We start from the raw sequence: 18,519 nt of genomic DNA, 5'->3' as shown, positions 1-18,519 counted from the left end.
TGTCACAGTTGATGAATGAAAAAAATCACACATTTAGCTGCTCTTACATGTTTGGAATGCCGCAAACACAAGCGGAGTGATACAAACAATAAAGCGCCCCAGTACTGATGGTGTGAGCTATCAGCACTCTTAGAATGCTTCTTGTCCAATCAGATTAGAAGACAGGAAATAACTGTTGTATTCATTTTTTGTATATTTTATTGTTGTATCTTAAATTTTGTTTAAAGTCTCAACATTTATACTTTTAGAAAAAACATTGAATTAATGACCTGATCAGTGACTTACCAACTCTTTGAAAAGAGTTTTTAGACTCTTTCCCTCGTCACGGAGACGACCAGCCATTCTCTTTCTCATTTTGAGTGATGTGCAGATGATTCTGCCCCTCATGATGGCCCGGATATATTCAGTCATCACACGCCTGTGCACCTCCACTACCAGTACCTAAGAGAACACAGTAAGTAGGAGATATGTACATTCAGCCAGTCATTTTCTAAAGGGGGTTTATTGTGCAATAATGACCAGCTTACCACACATTGTCCCACTTATAACATGGCTACTTAACAAATAAATACAAAATGGACATAAAAATGTTTTTGAGTTTAAATTATTGTATTATCTGAGAAAAGAGAGACCGTGGATTGATATCAGACACATGCAACTATTAAAGCAATTAAATTGTTTACATGGGAGAATGGTTAATTATAGAGTTCACAGGTAGATAGAGTTTATTTGACCACAAAATAACGCAACTGATCAATAATAATTAAAAATGACAGAAATCTGTGTAATAACAAGGGAAAAAACATCATAAAACACTTTAAGATAATGTGGCAGTTCTGTGAGAAAAATGGAAACTATCTTTGTGTACCTCGTAAGGTGGATTGTCCATCCTGCGAAACTTCTTGAAGTGCTCTTTTATGTGCCCTTCGATTTGCTCAAAAGGCTCTGTGTTGCTCAGCCATTTCCTTTTAATCAGTTTATCAAAGAGGGGCTGTGTGAGATGACATGGAAACCATTAGATTAGAAATGACACAAACTGTAACCCGCACAAGAAGAGACAGTCACAATGTATGTCAAAACTGCGTTTATTTGCAGGCAAACAAAAGTACAGCACGGAAAATCCAGAGGGAGAATGGTCAGGGTAACGTAGGGTCAAAAGCCGGGGAAACAAAGTCGAGTAAAGGGGCAAATCCGGGAGAGAGTGGTCAACGAGAGTGGGGAGGTCGAAGCCGGGAAACAGGATCAGAGTAGACGGGACTAGTGGGAGCAAAAGACAGGGGAACAAGGGGAGCTGGCAAGCTAAGAGGAGGACAAGAGGAGTTCAAAACTAGACGAGCCTAGCGGGGGGCAAAGACACGGGAAATTAAATACAATAACCAACAGGAGTGAGACGAACGGGTTGTGAAATATATAGGGCGAGTGCAGGTGTAAACAATGATAGGTGATGAGACGAGTGCAGGTGAAACTAATGTGCAGGAGTGCAGACGACGCGAGTGCAGGTGGTCATAATGTTCTGGGGGATTGGAAAGTGAGAAACTTGAGGAAGGGAGATTGCCTACGAGCATGTGAGCGAGTAGGAGCAAAGTGGGCGTGAGGGCTCGAGCGAGCAAAAAGAGCGTGAAAAGCTCGAGGGGGCGGAGCGAGCGTGCGAGCTTGAGGAGTGAGTGTGTGTGCGACGAAGCGGGGATGGGGCAGAGGAGCGGGGTTCGTGACACAAACAGTATTCACTGGAATGTACTATATTTGCCCACATTAGGATGTGAGTGTTTTTCATATATAGTTCAAGAGCTAACTTCCTGTAGAAGTTCCATCTTGGTATAAAGGATGCAGCAAATCTATGTGGCCCATGAGATCTGGTAATGCCAGTCAGTACAGCAAACACTGAATACTGTTCAGCATCGAGCCAAAAACATCTAATTCACTTGTTTTTTCACATAGTCCTGCTATTTTAGTATCTCAGACCCGGAGTAGCCATGTAGAAAACAACATTCTTGAGAACAATCCATTGGGGAAACACTGATAAGATATTCTTTTTATTCTTGGACATAGGCACATGACAAGCATAAGGTATTTCAAGTGTATGTGCGTGCATGCACCAAAAACATGTCTATTAGAGGAAGTCTGGGGTGATTCGTGGCAACCTCACCCTGATAGGTTCGAAAAGTCTGTCGTTCAGCACTCTCGTACTCAAGTTGACTATCCTGTCCAGAGCAGTGTTGCCTCTTCGAATGGAGTCCTCACTGGCTGAGGGGTCACACTGCCCGCAACGCTGTACAAAGCTCCTAAACACACAGTTATACATAATTAACAAACTGAAACAAAGAACACTTTATTTCTAAACTAGATTTGCAATTAGGGGCCATTCACATCAAATGCATTTTTGTCTCCATCAGCACTGTTTTTCAATTGTTTTCTATTAACACATGCACTAGACAGACATCTTTAACCACTGCGCTGCTTCTTGCTGTTTTGTAGACAGAGCTTTTAACTTATTAAAGAGTATTTATATAAACCTGCATTCTTTTCTACCTAATGCATTTGGTGTGAATTTGTGAATGGTCACTTTTAGGCAAGCTTAGGTTTTAGGCTGTGTAAAGAAAATGCTGCATTAGAGCTGCATTCTGTCAGCTGTGTATTATAATCAACACATAACAGCTTCTGTGCCACCTTTGCAGTGTAAATGTGGCTAAAGATGGTTGAACAGATGTAAGAAAGATAAAAAACAATTTAGTTTGCAAATAGATTTAAGAAGCAAGACCAATTTAAATTCATCATACAAACATTACAATGAGATCTTTATGTTATAATAGTAGATTTAAAAATGTGTAAAAGCATAAAGTTGACAAAATAAAAAATAGATAGCATCTCTAATGCTGAAATTATTTACAAAGCAAAGTTTGGGTCAAACGATTAGCAGTTCAGGCTGAATTTAATTTTTAAGGTTAGGGGTTTAGAACAAACCAGAACCAGAATCTTTGAGGAATATTAATAGTGTTGTCTTGCAAGAACAAAAGAAACCCACCTAAATGGTGGACAGCAGTTGACAAGGGCGATGGTTTTAGCAATGTAACCATCTTCATTTTCTCCAAACCCACTCACTAGCATCTCATGGAACATCTCCACCTTTCTCTGAAAGCTTTGCAAACAAAACTAATGATGTGATTAATGTTCATGGTTATTATGGAATAAGTCTAAAGAAATTAAAGGAATATTCCAGGTTCAATACAAGTTAAGCTCAATTATAGAGAGATGAGTCAAAAAAAATATTTTGACTCATCTCTCCTTTTCATAAAAACAAAAAAAAGAAAAAGAAAAAATTGAGTTTACAGTGAGGCACTTACAATGAAAGTGAATGATGCCAATTTTGGGAGGGTTTCCAAGGCAGAACTGATAAGCTTATAATACTATAAAATCACTTACATTCATTTTTCTGTACTCATGTATTATTTGAGCTGTTTAAGCTGTTTCAATCGTAATTTTTACAGTCATTTTAGGCTTTTAGGGTTTGTTGACAAGTTGTAAAATTGGATATAACTTTACAAAGAAAAGGTTAGTAAGTTATTTTATCGCAAAATAACTCAAGTTGTATTCCCAATAAAAAGATCCATATATTATTGCATAATCTATGTACTGTCCATGTACTCTGTATTATATTCCCACCTGTATAATAAATCTGCTAGTCCATTGAGACTGCACTGAGCTACTCGTGATCCCAATTGGTGGTTTATGGCTGCAGATCTCTCAAGGTCCTCCTGTAGCCTCTGAAATAAAAAACACAGTCAGGAAAATGTTATATAAGAGGTTTTTACATTGGTAAACACTAAATCCACATCCACACTAATACATTTTCAGTTGAAAATACATTGATTTTGCTACATTAATATCTCTCATATACAAAAAACAAAGACTTTCAAAAACACTATCTAGTACTGCATACTTTTGAAACAATGACGTTATAAAATGGAAAATTGCGTATTTAATCAAAACGGTAGAAGTGTGGACATGGCCAAAGTGAATAACAATGTGTGAAAATCTATGTTAATTCATCTATTTTGTCTTTATATAATTCTTGAGCAACACTATCTGATTATGGGTGCGTTCCATTCAGAAGTGATCATCCTTTTTCCACTGTGAGGGCTTTCAGGGCTAAAAGGTGTGGAACTCACATTTTAAAGTAATATTAATGTTACCACAAAAATGTATTTCGACTCATCCCTCCTTTTCTTGAAAAAAAGCAAACATAATTTGAAAGCGAAGAGCACCAGATCTTGCTGACGTGTCGCTATCATCACCATTGAGAAAGAGATCCTTATGGATTTACACACACGAGATGTTCTGCATGACCGTGTGAATGCTTAATTTATTAAACAGGAAAGGAGGACTGATTTTAATTTCAAGTAAATTGGTAAGTGCTTTTTGCATTGTTATAGCAACATCAAGAGTTTTCTAAGTGTAAATTAGGCTGCTGGAGCATTCAGTGTCGGATCAAGTTTTGAAAAGTGCTGTGTTCCATTTAACTTGGAAAGTCGGATTTTACAACTTCCAACTAGAAAAAGTGCAATGGAATGCATCTTGAAGTCAGAATTACAACACTCAGTGAGATATACAAAAAAGTGATAAACTTTCACTTTATTAATTAATATTGATAAATTAGTTCGTTTCCACATGACATTAAAGTTTTTTAACAAACTCTTGCAGAAACAGGCGTATAAAACGTTATAATCTCTTTTGATAATCGTACACCTGAAGCACAAATGCAAGCGCAGCATCATTGATTATCATTTGGGTTGCTAGGAGACATCTCTAATGAGAGTCAAACACCTGCTAAGCTAACAGTAGAATTGCAGTTCCGAATATCAGGGAATGGAATGCATTTATGGTCGGAGATATCAAGTAGGAATATCTCACATCCAACTTGAATGGAATGCAGCATAACCGTGTACCCTGATGAAACTAAATGTATTGCAAACAAATTTAAATCACAAATATTATTAGATATATTTTTCCAGGTGTTATAGACCTTCTTGGTAGACTAAAATGAAAAATTATGATTTTAAAATTTCAAGTTTCCATTCAAGTTCTGGCTTTCATGCGTAGACGTGTTTTTAAAATGTCAATTGGTATTACTAGTTGACTGCCATGTAATGTATGATGCCCAAAGGCATATGGCATCTTATTCATTGTGAAACTGTGTTTTCTTAATGGCATGAATCACACTGAAGGAAAAGAATTAAAATGCATGGCACACGGCTGCTTTTGAAACAATGTATATTTTAAAATTGTATGGATTGGCCCCGATTCACTTCAATTATAAGTACCTCACTGTAACCCAGATATGTGCTTCTTTTAAAAAGAAGGGACGAGATGAAAATAATTTTTGTGGTAATCAACACTGTGCCACAAATGCTGTCAATTAACCTTAACTTGGGTTGATCACAGAATATTACTTTAAGGTGTTTTTATTGGAAATTTAGTTTGAAGTGAGCTTACAGCATTACTACAATGATTGTTCTCCCAAATAAATACCCTTCGGAGGATGATTTATACCATTTGGAACGCAGGGTATTTTCTAAGCATTTTTGATAGTACCCTTTAGGGCCACTAGAGGCCAATGCAGAGCCTGCAAAAACAATATGCTGTTATGCAGGGGTTTTCAAAGTCTTGGACAGTAAGCCTCCTCTCAAAGAATTATATATATATTTTTTCATATTTACAAACATACAATAATGTTATATACCATAGGTTTTTAAAATAGCAAAGTAAATAATAAATAACAGACTATGCTAAATAAAAAATAAAATAAATAAATAAAACAGCAGGTATATTCTGGCCACTTATTTGAAGGTATTTCAGGTATAGACCTTTTTCACACTTCAGGTTTTGGAACATGGAAGTAAACGATTGTAGAATAAACTTCGACAGAGATGAATGGGAGTGAATGGGAGACCACAGCAAATATAATTTTCACTTACCCATTTGCTTCAAGAGCAAAAGTAAAAATCCACTATTACATTTGAATTACTTTCCAAAAGAAACAAAAATAGAGAGCTTTGGATTAAGACAGTCAGATGGGAGAAGATGCCAAATTTACTGTCGATCTCTCAGCAGCTGTAATAGAAACCCCCACGCAGCTGTGGTAATTATAATTTTTTTTTAAACTAATTCCAGTGTAATATAACACAAAGCATAATGTTATAAACTTACACTCAATATTTAAAAAAAAGTATCATATAAAAAAGTTAGCTAGATTTATGCTGCTAAATAAGGTGGAAACGAGTCATCACAGTGTGTGTAAAAGGTCTATTGTCCTCTAGTATAATATTATCAAAATGTATCATATTTCAAGTGTTAATTCAGTCTAACAGATTAATTATACACTTATGCGTGATTAATGGCTATAAACATTTCTATAAATAATATGAAACTTTAGGTTACTCACGTAACCCCAGCTCTCTAATTACAGGAGTGAGGTATCTCACTATGGGTAACACCTCGGGCGTGGCCAATCCTGGAAGCACCAATACCACCCAGTCTGTCAGTTCACAGACCAATCACAGCAGTAATGAGGGAGTCCCACCCTATATAAACCACTGTCATAGGTGCCTACATCATTCTCCGCATAACTGCACTTCTGACCCCGCCAGCCAGCAGGCTTTTCCCCACCTCTCTAGAGCTGGGGAGGGGGACAAGGGGAGGGGAAAACAAAAAAAAAAAAAAAGAGAGGAGAGGGAAAGGGCAAGGTGGAGCGACAGTGAGAGAGAGAAAAAAAATCTTGCTTGCCAGTTCCCAGACACGACATCGCCTGGTCTTCGATCACTACTCCACCATCTGGCGGATGACAGCCACTCCTCCCCAGGTGGACCAGAGCCTGTCATCCGACTCCTGGTGGATGGAACAACCCTCTGTGTTTTGGCGGCTGGTAGAGAACTCCTCCATCCCTGCCAGTAGTTTCGCTGCACTTATCCCTCTCCTCAGCTGATTAGCCCAATTGGGGGCCGGGTGGGCGTAGTCACAGTCTGGCCCCACCATCCTCCTCGTCACTGGGATATTGCCAACTCCTGTATTGCAGATATGCTGTCCAAAGCAGACCGTCAAATGACTTGCACACCCACCCAATCAATTTACAAAGAGTTGTGGATTGCAGCTCTGAATTAGGTATTATTTTCTGATTTATTTTCATACACTGCTGTGCCCTTAGTCCAATGCCTGGATGCACAGAGGAGATTTTCATTTGTCACATTTTTTGTGCAAAATTTCCTCCTCTCTCTTTTCTGACCCCGTGGGTGGAGAGGGGAGATGCAAACTTGAGTCACTGGGGAAACTTGTGCCAACACCCATTAAATCGTTTGTGTATGAACCGTGTAACACAAAACGTATGGTTTGATTCCCCTTCAGAGTCCTCTTGGCTGGAAGGTTGGAAAACAAACTCACTTCTTGAGGGAGGAGTGGAACAATGGATTTTTGGATAAGGCAGGTCTTGAATGCTTCGCCATCCTTTTTCCTCAAATCACACTGCTGCAACATTGTGGACACCGTAGCCCCGAAAAGGGCTTTCGTTTCCATTGGGACATTGAGAAAATCTGTCTTCTCCATCTCAGACAGGCCAGACATACAGAGCCAAATAGCCCATTTGCCCACAACGGCGAGACTCATGCTGCGGCCGCAGCTCTGGACAGGCCCTCTTGATATACATAGGTTGAGATCCGCAATAACACAGATCTCTTCCCACAAGACCGGTGCCTCGCATCAATTTGTCAGCCCATCTCCTCCATCAACTCATGCTGATATGCTGCGAGTAGCAAAGTGGCGTTAAGAGCCCTTACAGCTAGGGCTAAAGATCGGTAGCTATTTTGGTAATTGGTGGATGACAATCTCTCTGTCTGTCCCAGCAATAAAGCTGGAGCAGGTCGAAAAAAAGCCAGATGATCGGGGTGAAGGTGATTCGCCACCAACGCTTCGACTGGAGGGGGGCTGGACATCCCCAGATCCTCCATTTTGTGCACATCCTGCATGGAATAATTTTTAAAAAGCACTCTATGCGAAAAAGGCTTGTTCCAAAACTGACGCATCTCTGCGACGTACGCTGGGATGCCTGGAATAAATTGCTTTACCGGGGCAGCATGAGATGCCAGCTGTTTGCTGTTGTATAGATCCCCTGTACCCTGGCCAGTCTGCTGTGATGGTCAGTTCATGGAAAGCTTGCAGTTGCCATGACAGAACCTGTCCTCAAGAACACAGAAGCAGTTCACCACAATGTGCCACTTGATTCTGTGTTGATTCTCTTAGCATAGAGGTAGAAGCTATAAAAGCTTGAAACTCTTCAGAAAAAATGCAAACCTGCCTCAACACGCTGGTTCACGCCTCCCGGAGAAAACAATATAATACAGCGGAAAATATATTCAATTTGACAGAGAATATACTTGCAAAAAGTTAAATTCTGCGACGTACCTGAATGGCTCGCCTAATGAACTGTTAAGTGACCACTTCTTACGAGTCCTGCTGAGGATAGCTTCCAAAGATCTTAACGGGGAAGAGAATGAGAACGAAGTAGGCACCTATGACAGTGGTTTACATAGGGAGGTGGGACTCCCTCATCGCTGCTGTGATTGGTGTGTCAACTGACAGACTGGGTGTTATTGGTGCTCCCAGTTTTGGCCACACCCGTGGCTTACCCCACAGTGAGATACCGAACAAATGTTCGAAAGAGAACCGTATTTTGCATTATTTTTATTAAAACATATGGCTTGTCCTCATGACAAAAGGATTACTTAACTGTTTTATCCTATATCTGTGATGAACTCTCCATCCAAATATGAAACTGCACTTGTCACAAACACATGAAGACACGTCAACCTGATATCATGTTGAACTCGTTATAATGGACACGTTGTGATTCTGTTTTGGATTTTCTGCATTTTAGACACTTACATCATCCATTTACATAGTCAGCATAATTACTTTCAATTATGTAATCACAATTACAATCCAAATTTCACCACGTATTATACTGTATTTCCCACACAAAAAAAATACTACAGCGAGTTGATTACGCAAACTTCGGTATCTTTTCACAATTCATATAACACGTATACAGAGATATATACAAAAATTAAAATTTTTATAGTATTTACAGTGCATCCGGAAAGTATTCACAGCGCTTCACTTTTTCCACATTTTGTTATGTTACAGCCTTTTTCCAAAATGGATTACGTTTATTATTTTACTAAAAAATTTTCAAACAATACCCCATAATGACAACGTGAAAGAAGTTTGTTTGAAATCTTTGCAAATTTATAAAAAATAAAAAACGGGAAAAAAACAAAATCACATGTACATAAGTATTCACAGCCTTTGCCATGACACTCAAAATTGAGCTCAGGTGCCTCCTGTTTGCACTGATCATCCTTGAGATGTTTCTACAATTTGATTGGAGTCCACCCGTGATAAATTCAGTTGATTGGACATGATTTAGAAAGGCACACACCTGTCTATATAATGTCCCACAGTAAACAGTGCATGTCAGAGCACAAACGAAGCCATGAAGTCCAAAGAATTTTCTGTGGACCTCCGAAACAGGATTGTATCGAGGCACATATCTGGGGAAGGTTACGGAAAAGAGCACAGTGGCCTCCATCATCTGTAAATGGAAGTTTGGAACCACCAGGATTCTTCCTAGAGCTGGCCGCCCAGCCAAAATGAGCGATTGGGGAAGAAGGGCCTTAGTCAGGGAGGTGACCAAGAACCCGATGGTCACTCTGACAGAGCTCCAGCATTTCTCTGTGGAGAGAAGAGAACCTTCCAGAAGAACAACCATCTCTGCAGCACTCCACCAATCAGGTCTGTGGCCAGACGGAATCCACTCCTCTGTTAAAGGCACATGACAGCCCGTCTGGAGTTTGGGAAAAGGCACCTGAAGGACTCTCAGACCATGAGAAACAAAATTCTCTGGTCTGAAGAAACAAACATTGAACACTTTGTCCTGAATGGCAAGCGTCATGTGTGGAGGAAACATGCACCGCTCATCACCTGGCCAATACCATCCCTACAGTGAAGCATGGTGGTGGCAGCATCATGATGTGGGGATGTTTTTCAGCGGCAGGATTGGGAGACTTGTCAGGATCGAGGGAAAGATGAATGGAGCAATGTACAGAGACATCCTTGATGAAAACCTGCTCAGAGTGCTCTGGACCTCAGACTGGGGTGAAGGTTCATCTTCCAACAAGACAACGACCCCAAGCACACAGCCAAGATAACAAAGGAGGGGCTACGGGACAACTCTGTGAATGTTCTTGAGTGGCCCAGCCGGAGCCCAGACTTGAACCCGATTGAACATCTCTGGAGATATCTGAAAATGGCTGTGCACCGACGCTCCTCATCCAGCCTGATGGATCTTGAGAGGTCCTGCAAAGAAGAATGGGAGAAACTGCCCAAAAATAGATGTGCCAAGCTTGTAGCATCATACACAAAAAGACTTGAGGCTGTAATTGCCAAAGGTACTTCAAAAAATATTGAGCAAAGGCTGTGAATACTTATGTACATGTGATTGTTTTCATAAAATTTTTTTTACATTTGCAAAGATTTAAAACAAACTTTTCACGTTGTCATTATGGGTATTGTTTGTAGAATTTTGAGGAAAATAATGAATTTAATCCATTTTGGAATAAGGCTGTAACATAATTCACGCTGTGAATACTTTCTGGATGCACTGTATGTATGTTTTGATTTCACTTGGTGAAAATTTTATCAATCTGGCATCCCCTGACATGCTCTGGTGCTTCCCTGAGGAGGTGCGCCTCCCACTTTGAAAACCGTGGCTGTAATGGAAATAGGCTCACAATGGGACATGTTTATTTATTTTGGTTACAGCCAGGAGCCTATTTTTTTACTGCATTACACAAATATGCGTGGATGCCATTCGACATATCTTTTTATTCAGACAAATGGAACTAGTGTCTATAACATGCTGCAAATCTTGCTGATGGTTGGGAACAGTGGTACACACACAATCAATGCTTAATAATTTGCACTTGACATATGATGAACATGTGATAATAAAAGTCTAGTCTAGTGCATGTGTATGAATTTTCTGTGTTGCAAATTGCTAACCTGAATAACAGTGCGGGCCAGAGGTATCTGATACTCTTCGATGTTCAGGGTGTCCAGCCACCTCTTTTCCTCCTCTTCCAGAACCTGAGACAGCTCAGTTGTCACTTTCCCCTGGAACACAACAGATCAACTTACCTTTGGAACTTAATACACTTCAACACACTCATTAACAGGGATGGGTCACGATGGTTGGCTAGTCAACTAGTCATCCAACAACTAGCTAGTTCACTATTTTATTTAGATTGTCTTTTTTTTATGCATTCATATTTTTAGTGGTCAGGTAAAACCAAAACCAGCCGTATTATACAGGACCTCCTTAAGACCAAATAGTTGACTAGTTGCACAGGCAACTGACCGACTAGTCCATTTTGAAAGCATGTCGTTTTGCCATGAGAGGTGGCATCCACCTAGGAGCTTTGACTAAATACACATTGGGATATGTATGTAAAAAAAAAAAGGAAACAATCAAACTCTTTGCACATTCTTTGACAAATCTGGCAATGGTCATAAAATGTCCTACTAATTCAGGGCTATTTTCAGGATGGGCTTAAGGTTCATTATGTCTGGACCCTGGGTCAACTAACATACTAGGGAGCACATACCTTAGAGAACATACATTCAAGCTGCAAAATGAGTGAAGGGAAAAATGTATTGTCAGAGCGACTCCTATTGTGTGGTGCTCATTGTAGACAGGAAAATGCAGCAATCTAATTGACCGTGCAAGTTGCAACGACCAGCCATCTCTGTTAGTGAACAGGATGTATCATTGTTGTACCACTTTGAGGTACATGGAAAAGGCTAGGAGAGCAATTAAAAAGCTAGAAGATAGTGACGAGGTAGCAATACAGCGTTGGTAATTTCAAGTAATTTAAACAGAGCAGCTTTGGCATCAACAGGACAGAAAGTCTGTTTTGGTGGGGTTCATTGCAAGTCTTTAATGTATTTCTTATTTAAATTCGGAAAACTCGCATTGCTGTCGCATGCTTTTGCCAAAATCCTCTTTAAAGGAGTAGTTTACCCAAAAATTAAGATTCTGTAATCATTTATGTTTTTCTTCTGTGGAACACAAAAGAATAAGTTATATAGAAACGTAGAAATATGAAATGCATCTTCTTTACCGTATATTCAATTCAGGGGCCTGCGATAAATATTACGTGCCTATTTTACATAATCAATTATATTTATTTTCTCACAAATGCAACCAAAATCACTAATATTATAACTAATATTTTATTGAGCTTTCTGAAAACTGCAAATCCAGTATGCACTTGGGCACATCCACAACAAAATAAGGCACTTCAGTTGTTGATTAAAATAATACAGAAAAAAAATTATAAAATAAAAAATAAAGTCACATATTTGATCATCAATTGTCTGAGGACAGCTCACTCACTGACTTGTGGAATGAGGTAAACACTACAGTGACAATTTGTCATCTCTACAACAGTCAAGCAAGTCTTTCGATCCAAATACTCATATACCCATGACTTTCGACAAGAGAGTATGTGCTATCCGTGTTTTTCTTGGCTATAACTTCCACAGTTGTATTGAAAAATTCTGTTACACTTTACTGTGTAAATGTTAGAAATTATGTTGATGTAAATATCTGAAAAGTCTCATAATTGATGTTGTAGCAAGGCAGGTGTTTTCTCTTTACCTCATCAGTGCTGTTCAAAACATCGTTTGACATGGTTGAATTGCTCCATAGTGCTTTAAAATATAAAATCCTCATGTAGAATTAAATGGTCGCATGCGTCACAGCATGGAGGGAAGCCGGATTTAATCGGGCATTTAAGCCACCATGCGCTATCCTGTAACCTTAGCTCACAGCCCTGTTGATGGCTGATGATATTCATCTTGATTTATAAGCGCTAAATATGCTTCTAATGTGGGAAATGGATGTTCGCGGAGTGATTGAAGCCTGAAGATGTGCTCAGCTCTCTCGCCGCACATGCCCATTAACAGGGCTTTGAGCTCCGGATACAGGAAAGCACATGGCGGCTTAAATGTGTGATTAAATCGGGCTTCTTTCCATTTTGTGACGATTGTGATGAAAATTTTTGGAGAGAAAATAGTTTTTTCAAGGCACCAAATAAAAAAACTATTTCACCTAGTGAAATGCTTTTTTCACAGTGCGGTTCAGAGCTTCCATATTGCTGCATCGCCTGATGGAAATTTGTTCAGACGTGGCTAGCATTAGAGTGTTAAAATAAAGGTGCATCTTAAAATATTTTAATTGATGATTACACGTTTAATCGATGACATCACAACATTGGTAATTTGATCGATCCATCAATCCAAATCAATATACAATGTATACAATATACCTAGTATACAATGTAAATGTAGAAATACTGGTTTAAAACAACAGGGCAAATAAATGATGAGATAATTTTCATATGTAGGTGAACAATCCCTTTAAATGACCTCAGGTCTGTCTTTTCTCAAGTCGCAAATTTGTATGCTTATATTTTCATGCCCAGCGTGAACTACATCTTGCTCACGTTTATCTATTAGCAATGCTTTCCCCTTATTGTCATCGTATTCTTCTTTTGTTTGACTACTAAATTATTTCTTGTTTTCGATATCGACTTTTGAATTCAGGGGATTTATATTATTTAAAATTGTGAGCTAATAACTTCCACTATGGCAGATAATTTCAGTTCTTACCCTGACAGAATTGAGGCAGTCGAGCTCCAGTTTTTCAACTGTCTCCGCTGGCAGCAGTGGACCAAGCTGAGCGAGGTTAATGGGTGTTGTTATGGTGACCGTTCCAAGGACATCCCTGCAGCAACAACAGGAAAAGAAAATCACAAACTGAGTCTGGACTTCACTCATAAGGAAACATTGAATTATGAAGGAACAGGAATGGGAAGGTGGGTTTCACCTCTCATATCAACCAGAGGCTATTTATAATAAACTGTTTTAGCTTTGTATGTGCCATGACAAATTATACAGTAATTTAAAAAAAAAAAAAGAAAAAAAGCAATAATTATAATTAAAACAGTAAACATACCAAACAATAATGTGAAATGCCACATTATTTTCTTTGTTACGGTAAAGTCAACAAAAAATTATTCAAAATAATAATAATACAATTCTTCACTGCTGAAAAATAAAAATCTTAAACCAACCTAGGTCTAAGTCTTACAGCTGGTTTAAACTGGTTTCAGCTGGCCCCCGAGCCTGACCAGCCTAAACGTCCTCTAGAACCAGCCAACTAACCAGTATGATCAAGCTGGGAGACCATCTAAGACCAGCCATCCAGCTCTTTTTTTCCAGCAGGGTTTGTAATCTTAAATCAAAATGCAATAACCTGCTATACCCTTGAAATGACTTACTTTTCTGCTAATGTCACATAGGTTACACTTAGGCTTTTGGATTATGTTAATCAGTAGGCAAATACAGTAGCTATTTAAGCATTCATTTAGCAAACTCATTGAGATCAGGCACCATTCTGGTATGGAACGTCCACTTTTCACAATCCAATTGTTTCCTGATGAATCAAATTTCACTGACACATTACCAAAGTAAAATGGTTTCATGTTGACTTTAAACCCAGGTCTTTACACTAAAGACAAGCAGCACTATGGTTCTTGATAAAATAAGGTAAAATAATGTTTTGTTTACTTAACTCATACATGTACCATAGTAAGGAAAACTCTCAGAGCGACATAGCATGTGAATGTGGATATGACATATTGATAGTATTTTGGTCTTGGCAGATGAGATCTGCTACATTGCTGCTGCTGCTGCTATTGCTGCAGAGCAAGTCCAGAGAATTTCCACTGCTAGAACATACACAGACATACTGAGTTTAGCATGTGGAGATGCTGCTGCTGCACAGTAAGAAAAACACAAGACATGCATCAAGCATTTATGACATGCTCCTGCACAATTAGACATACTGTAAATTCAATCCCCATGTAGCTGATTTAGACATGTGGCGCTGGGTAGGAGGATGGTTTCAGAGAAACTCTTGCAGTGCACTGCAGTGAAACCAGCTTACTTGCAAACTGAGCAAATAAAAATGTTAGGCAAAGAGAGAGAGTACGAAAGTTGACTGGTTACCTGATTACACGTCAAAGGACCTGTCAGCTTACACCACGATTGGCTTGACATATCACATATGAGTGGGCTGATTGGCTAACAAACAACAAGTTCAAAGAACCTACTCGGCTTGTGCTATTCAGAGTTTCATGGCTGAAATGTTGGTTTTTACCTGTTATAGATGTTGTAAAGCCAGTCTAGCAAAGAGTATATATCAGTGATCTGCAGATCTTCAGTAGTGATTAATTTGAGACGACGCGTTACAGCCTGGTGGTAGCTTTGTGTGTACACTTGGAAGGAGTCATATTCTGCAGGATATACAGACACCACATTACGCCGTGCTGCTCCGAGATCCTCTACCATCCGGACCCTGAGCTTATCCAGGTAGGCCGCCAGCTCGCCCACCCGGGCTTCTTCATGCTGAGGTAAGTTTCCGTCTGCCAACTCAACTACTGCCTCCCTCCAGCGTTTTTTTAAGTCCCTCGGACGTGGACCTCCTGGAGTGGCTCTCTCATCCTGAGCCCAGTCCCGATCAGCCTGTTCCTCCTGCTGAAGCACCTGTACCACCAGTCCCAGATTGGGCCCAGCAGTGGGGGAACGCAGAGACTCCCTCACCACATCCCACAGCTCTTTTTGCAGGGCCTCATATAGCAGCTCTACGTCTTTGGCTTTACGCCGACTGCTGTCTTTGCTGCTGGGACTGCTGAACTCCTCAATGCCTCCTGCTGGTGGAAATTCAGCCTCCCGACACTCCTGCTCCAGCTCGAGGATGTGAGTATCGGCCAAAAACAAATCTCTTTTCGTCACCAACTGCAGGATCTCCAATACTGAGAAAACAAAGAAAAGAGAGACTATCCATTAGTCACACAGAAACGACTGAATACAATTTCACCTTGGGTATTGTTATCTCATCAAAATGGTTTAGACACGTTTATGGTTGTCCTTTACAAAAATAATTTAATTCATACAAGTCACCATGTCTCATAGAACTGGAAACGATGAGTGGCATTATCAATTTTCATTGATCACAGATGGCTGTGATACTGGCATTTTCTTTAATTATTGCTTAAAAAGTCCAAATGAATATCTTGCTAAATCAAAAAGGCCAGCATAGAGAGTCAGCAGCATTTGTTGTGTTTTGAATACTGGTCCCTGTAGCATGTGGGCTGTTAAGTAAGATTAAGCAAGTAAAACTATCAAAACAAAAGACATAAAAAAGCACAAACCAGGGTGAACTAGGATTCCCCAAATCATGTAGTGATTAAGGCACCTGAAACAGTTAAATGGTTTAAACCTCTGAATAAAACAACTCAGATTCTCAGTAAAACAAATAAACTCAGCAAAAAAAGAAATGTCCCTTTTTCAGGACACTGTATTATAAAGATAATTTCGTAAAAATCCAAATAACCTCACAGATCTTTATTGCAAAGAGTTTAAACAATGTTTTCCATACTTGTTCAATGAACCATAAACAATTAATGAACATGCACCAGTGGATTGGTCGTTAAGACACTAACAGCTTACAGACAGTAGGCAATTAAGGTCACAGTTATAAAAACTTAGGACACTAAAGAGACCATTCTACTGACTCTGAAAAACACTAAAAGAAAGATACTCAGGGTTGCACATCTGCATGAATGTGCCTTAGGCATGCTGCATGGAGGCATGTGGGCTGCAGATGTGATCAGAGCAATAAATTGCAATGTCTGTACTGTGAGACGCCTAAGGCAGCGCTACAGGGAGACAGGAAGGACAGCTGATCATCCTCGCAGTAGCAGACCACATGTAAAAACACCTGCACAGGATCGGTACATCGGAATATCACACCTGCGGAACAGGTACAGGATGGGAACAACAACTGGCCGAGTTACACCAGGAACACACAATCCCTCCGTTAGTGCTGTCCGCAATAGGATGTGAGTGGCTGGACTGAGAGTTTGTAGGCCTGTTGTAGGGTAGGTCCTTACTAGACATCACCGGCAACAACATCGCCTATTGGCACAAACCCACCTTCGCCGGACCAAACAGGACCGGCAAAAAGTGCTCTTCACTGATGAGTCGCGGTTTTGTCTAACCAGTGGTGATGTTCGAACTCGTTCTCGTTTATCGTCAAAGGAATGAGCGTTACTCCGAGGCCTGTACTCTGGAGAGGGATCGATTTGGAGGTGGAGGGTCCGTCATGGTCTGGGGCAGTGTGTCACAGCATCATCGGACTGAGTTTGTTGCCATTGCAGGCAATCACAACGCTGTGCGTTACAGGGAAGACATCCTTCTTCCTCGTGTGGTACCCTTCCTGCAGGCTCATCCTGACATGACCCTCCAGCATGACAATGCCACAAGCCATACTGCTCATGATTTCCTGCAAGACAGGAATGTCAGTGGTCTACCATGGCCAGCGAAGAGCCCAGATCTCAAACCCATTGAGCATGTCTGGGACCTGTTGGATCGGAGGATGACGGCTAGGGCCATTCCCCCAGAAATGTCCGGAAACTTGCAAGTGCCTTGGAGGAAGAGTGGAGTAACATCTCACAGCAAGAACTGGCAAATTTGGAGCAGGAGATGCACTGCAGTACTTAATGCAACTGGTGGCCACACCAGATACTGACAGTCACTTTTGATTTTGACCCCCCCTTTGTTCAGGAACATATTATTCCTTTTCTGTTAGTCAAGTGTCTGTAAAACTTGTTCAGTTTATGTCATAGTTGTTGAATCTTTTTATGTTCATACAAATATTTACACAGAAAATAAAAGCTGTTGAAAGTGAGAGGACGTTTCTTTTTTTTTGCTGAGTTTAGAGTTTAAAGCAGACACATAAGAGTATGTGCTTCCGATTATGTGTTAGAGCACAAACATTGATTTCCTTTCAGAGATTTGATATCCAAAGACTTCTTTGATGATATTTTTCAGTTTTAAAAATGTTGTCATTGTTCTCATATTAAAGTTTCACTTGATATGCAGCACATGAAGCTATCACTTTTGTCATATTGTACAGGGACAATGGGTCACAACATCTCCCGAGAACTGCTGGTTTCCTTCACATTTGAACTTTTACACTTCAAAAGGATCATCAGGGACTGCTTTATGCAAAGTATATTTTGTGTGTTTGCATTTAGAAGACACTTTTCTCCAAAGCAACATACAGTGCATTCAAGCTAAACTGCATTTAAGAAGTATGTGCATTTCATGGGTGCTGTACACTCTTATATGTCTGAACAAAGCTGCTAAGATTCATTTTATACAGTATGTTAAGTGCTGAAATTATTTCTGCAACATCCATCAGAGAGAACCGCCTATTGTGAGTGTTCTCATGATTATGGGAACGTTATCTTGGCCATTCCATACAATTGCTCATTCGTAGACTTC

At 39.9% G+C, this 18,519-nt stretch overlaps 1 protein-coding gene across 2 annotated transcripts in view; it reads right to left on the bottom strand.

The window, feature by feature from the left end:
- The window catches only part of LOC127630184 (tumor necrosis factor alpha-induced protein 2-like), a 73,052-nt gene that overhangs the window by 11,105 nt on the left and 43,428 nt on the right, over positions 1–18,519 (bottom strand). For both annotated transcript variants that reach the window (XM_052107658.1, XM_052107657.1), the window contains exons 4-11: positions 15,329–15,983; positions 13,777–13,891; positions 11,107–11,217; positions 3,661–3,761; positions 3,023–3,136; positions 2,147–2,282; positions 869–991; positions 286–441 (exon numbers count right to left, since the gene is read on the bottom strand). In XM_052107658.1, the coding sequence (XP_051963618.1) occupies positions 286–441; positions 869–991; positions 2,147–2,282; positions 3,023–3,136; positions 3,661–3,761; positions 11,107–11,217; positions 13,777–13,891; positions 15,329–15,983 (1,511 nt within the window). The remainder of the gene's footprint in view (positions 1–285; positions 442–868; positions 992–2,146; positions 2,283–3,022; positions 3,137–3,660; positions 3,762–11,106; positions 11,218–13,776; positions 13,892–15,328; positions 15,984–18,519) is intronic.

This window comes from Xyrauchen texanus, chromosome 36, assembly GCF_025860055.1.
Source record: "Xyrauchen texanus isolate HMW12.3.18 chromosome 36, RBS_HiC_50CHRs, whole genome shotgun sequence".
In the NCBI taxonomy this organism is placed as follows: domain Eukaryota; kingdom Metazoa; phylum Chordata; class Actinopteri; order Cypriniformes; family Catostomidae; genus Xyrauchen; species Xyrauchen texanus.
Note: the sequence above shows the minus strand (reverse complement) of the source record. Positions and strands in the feature narration are given on the sequence as shown.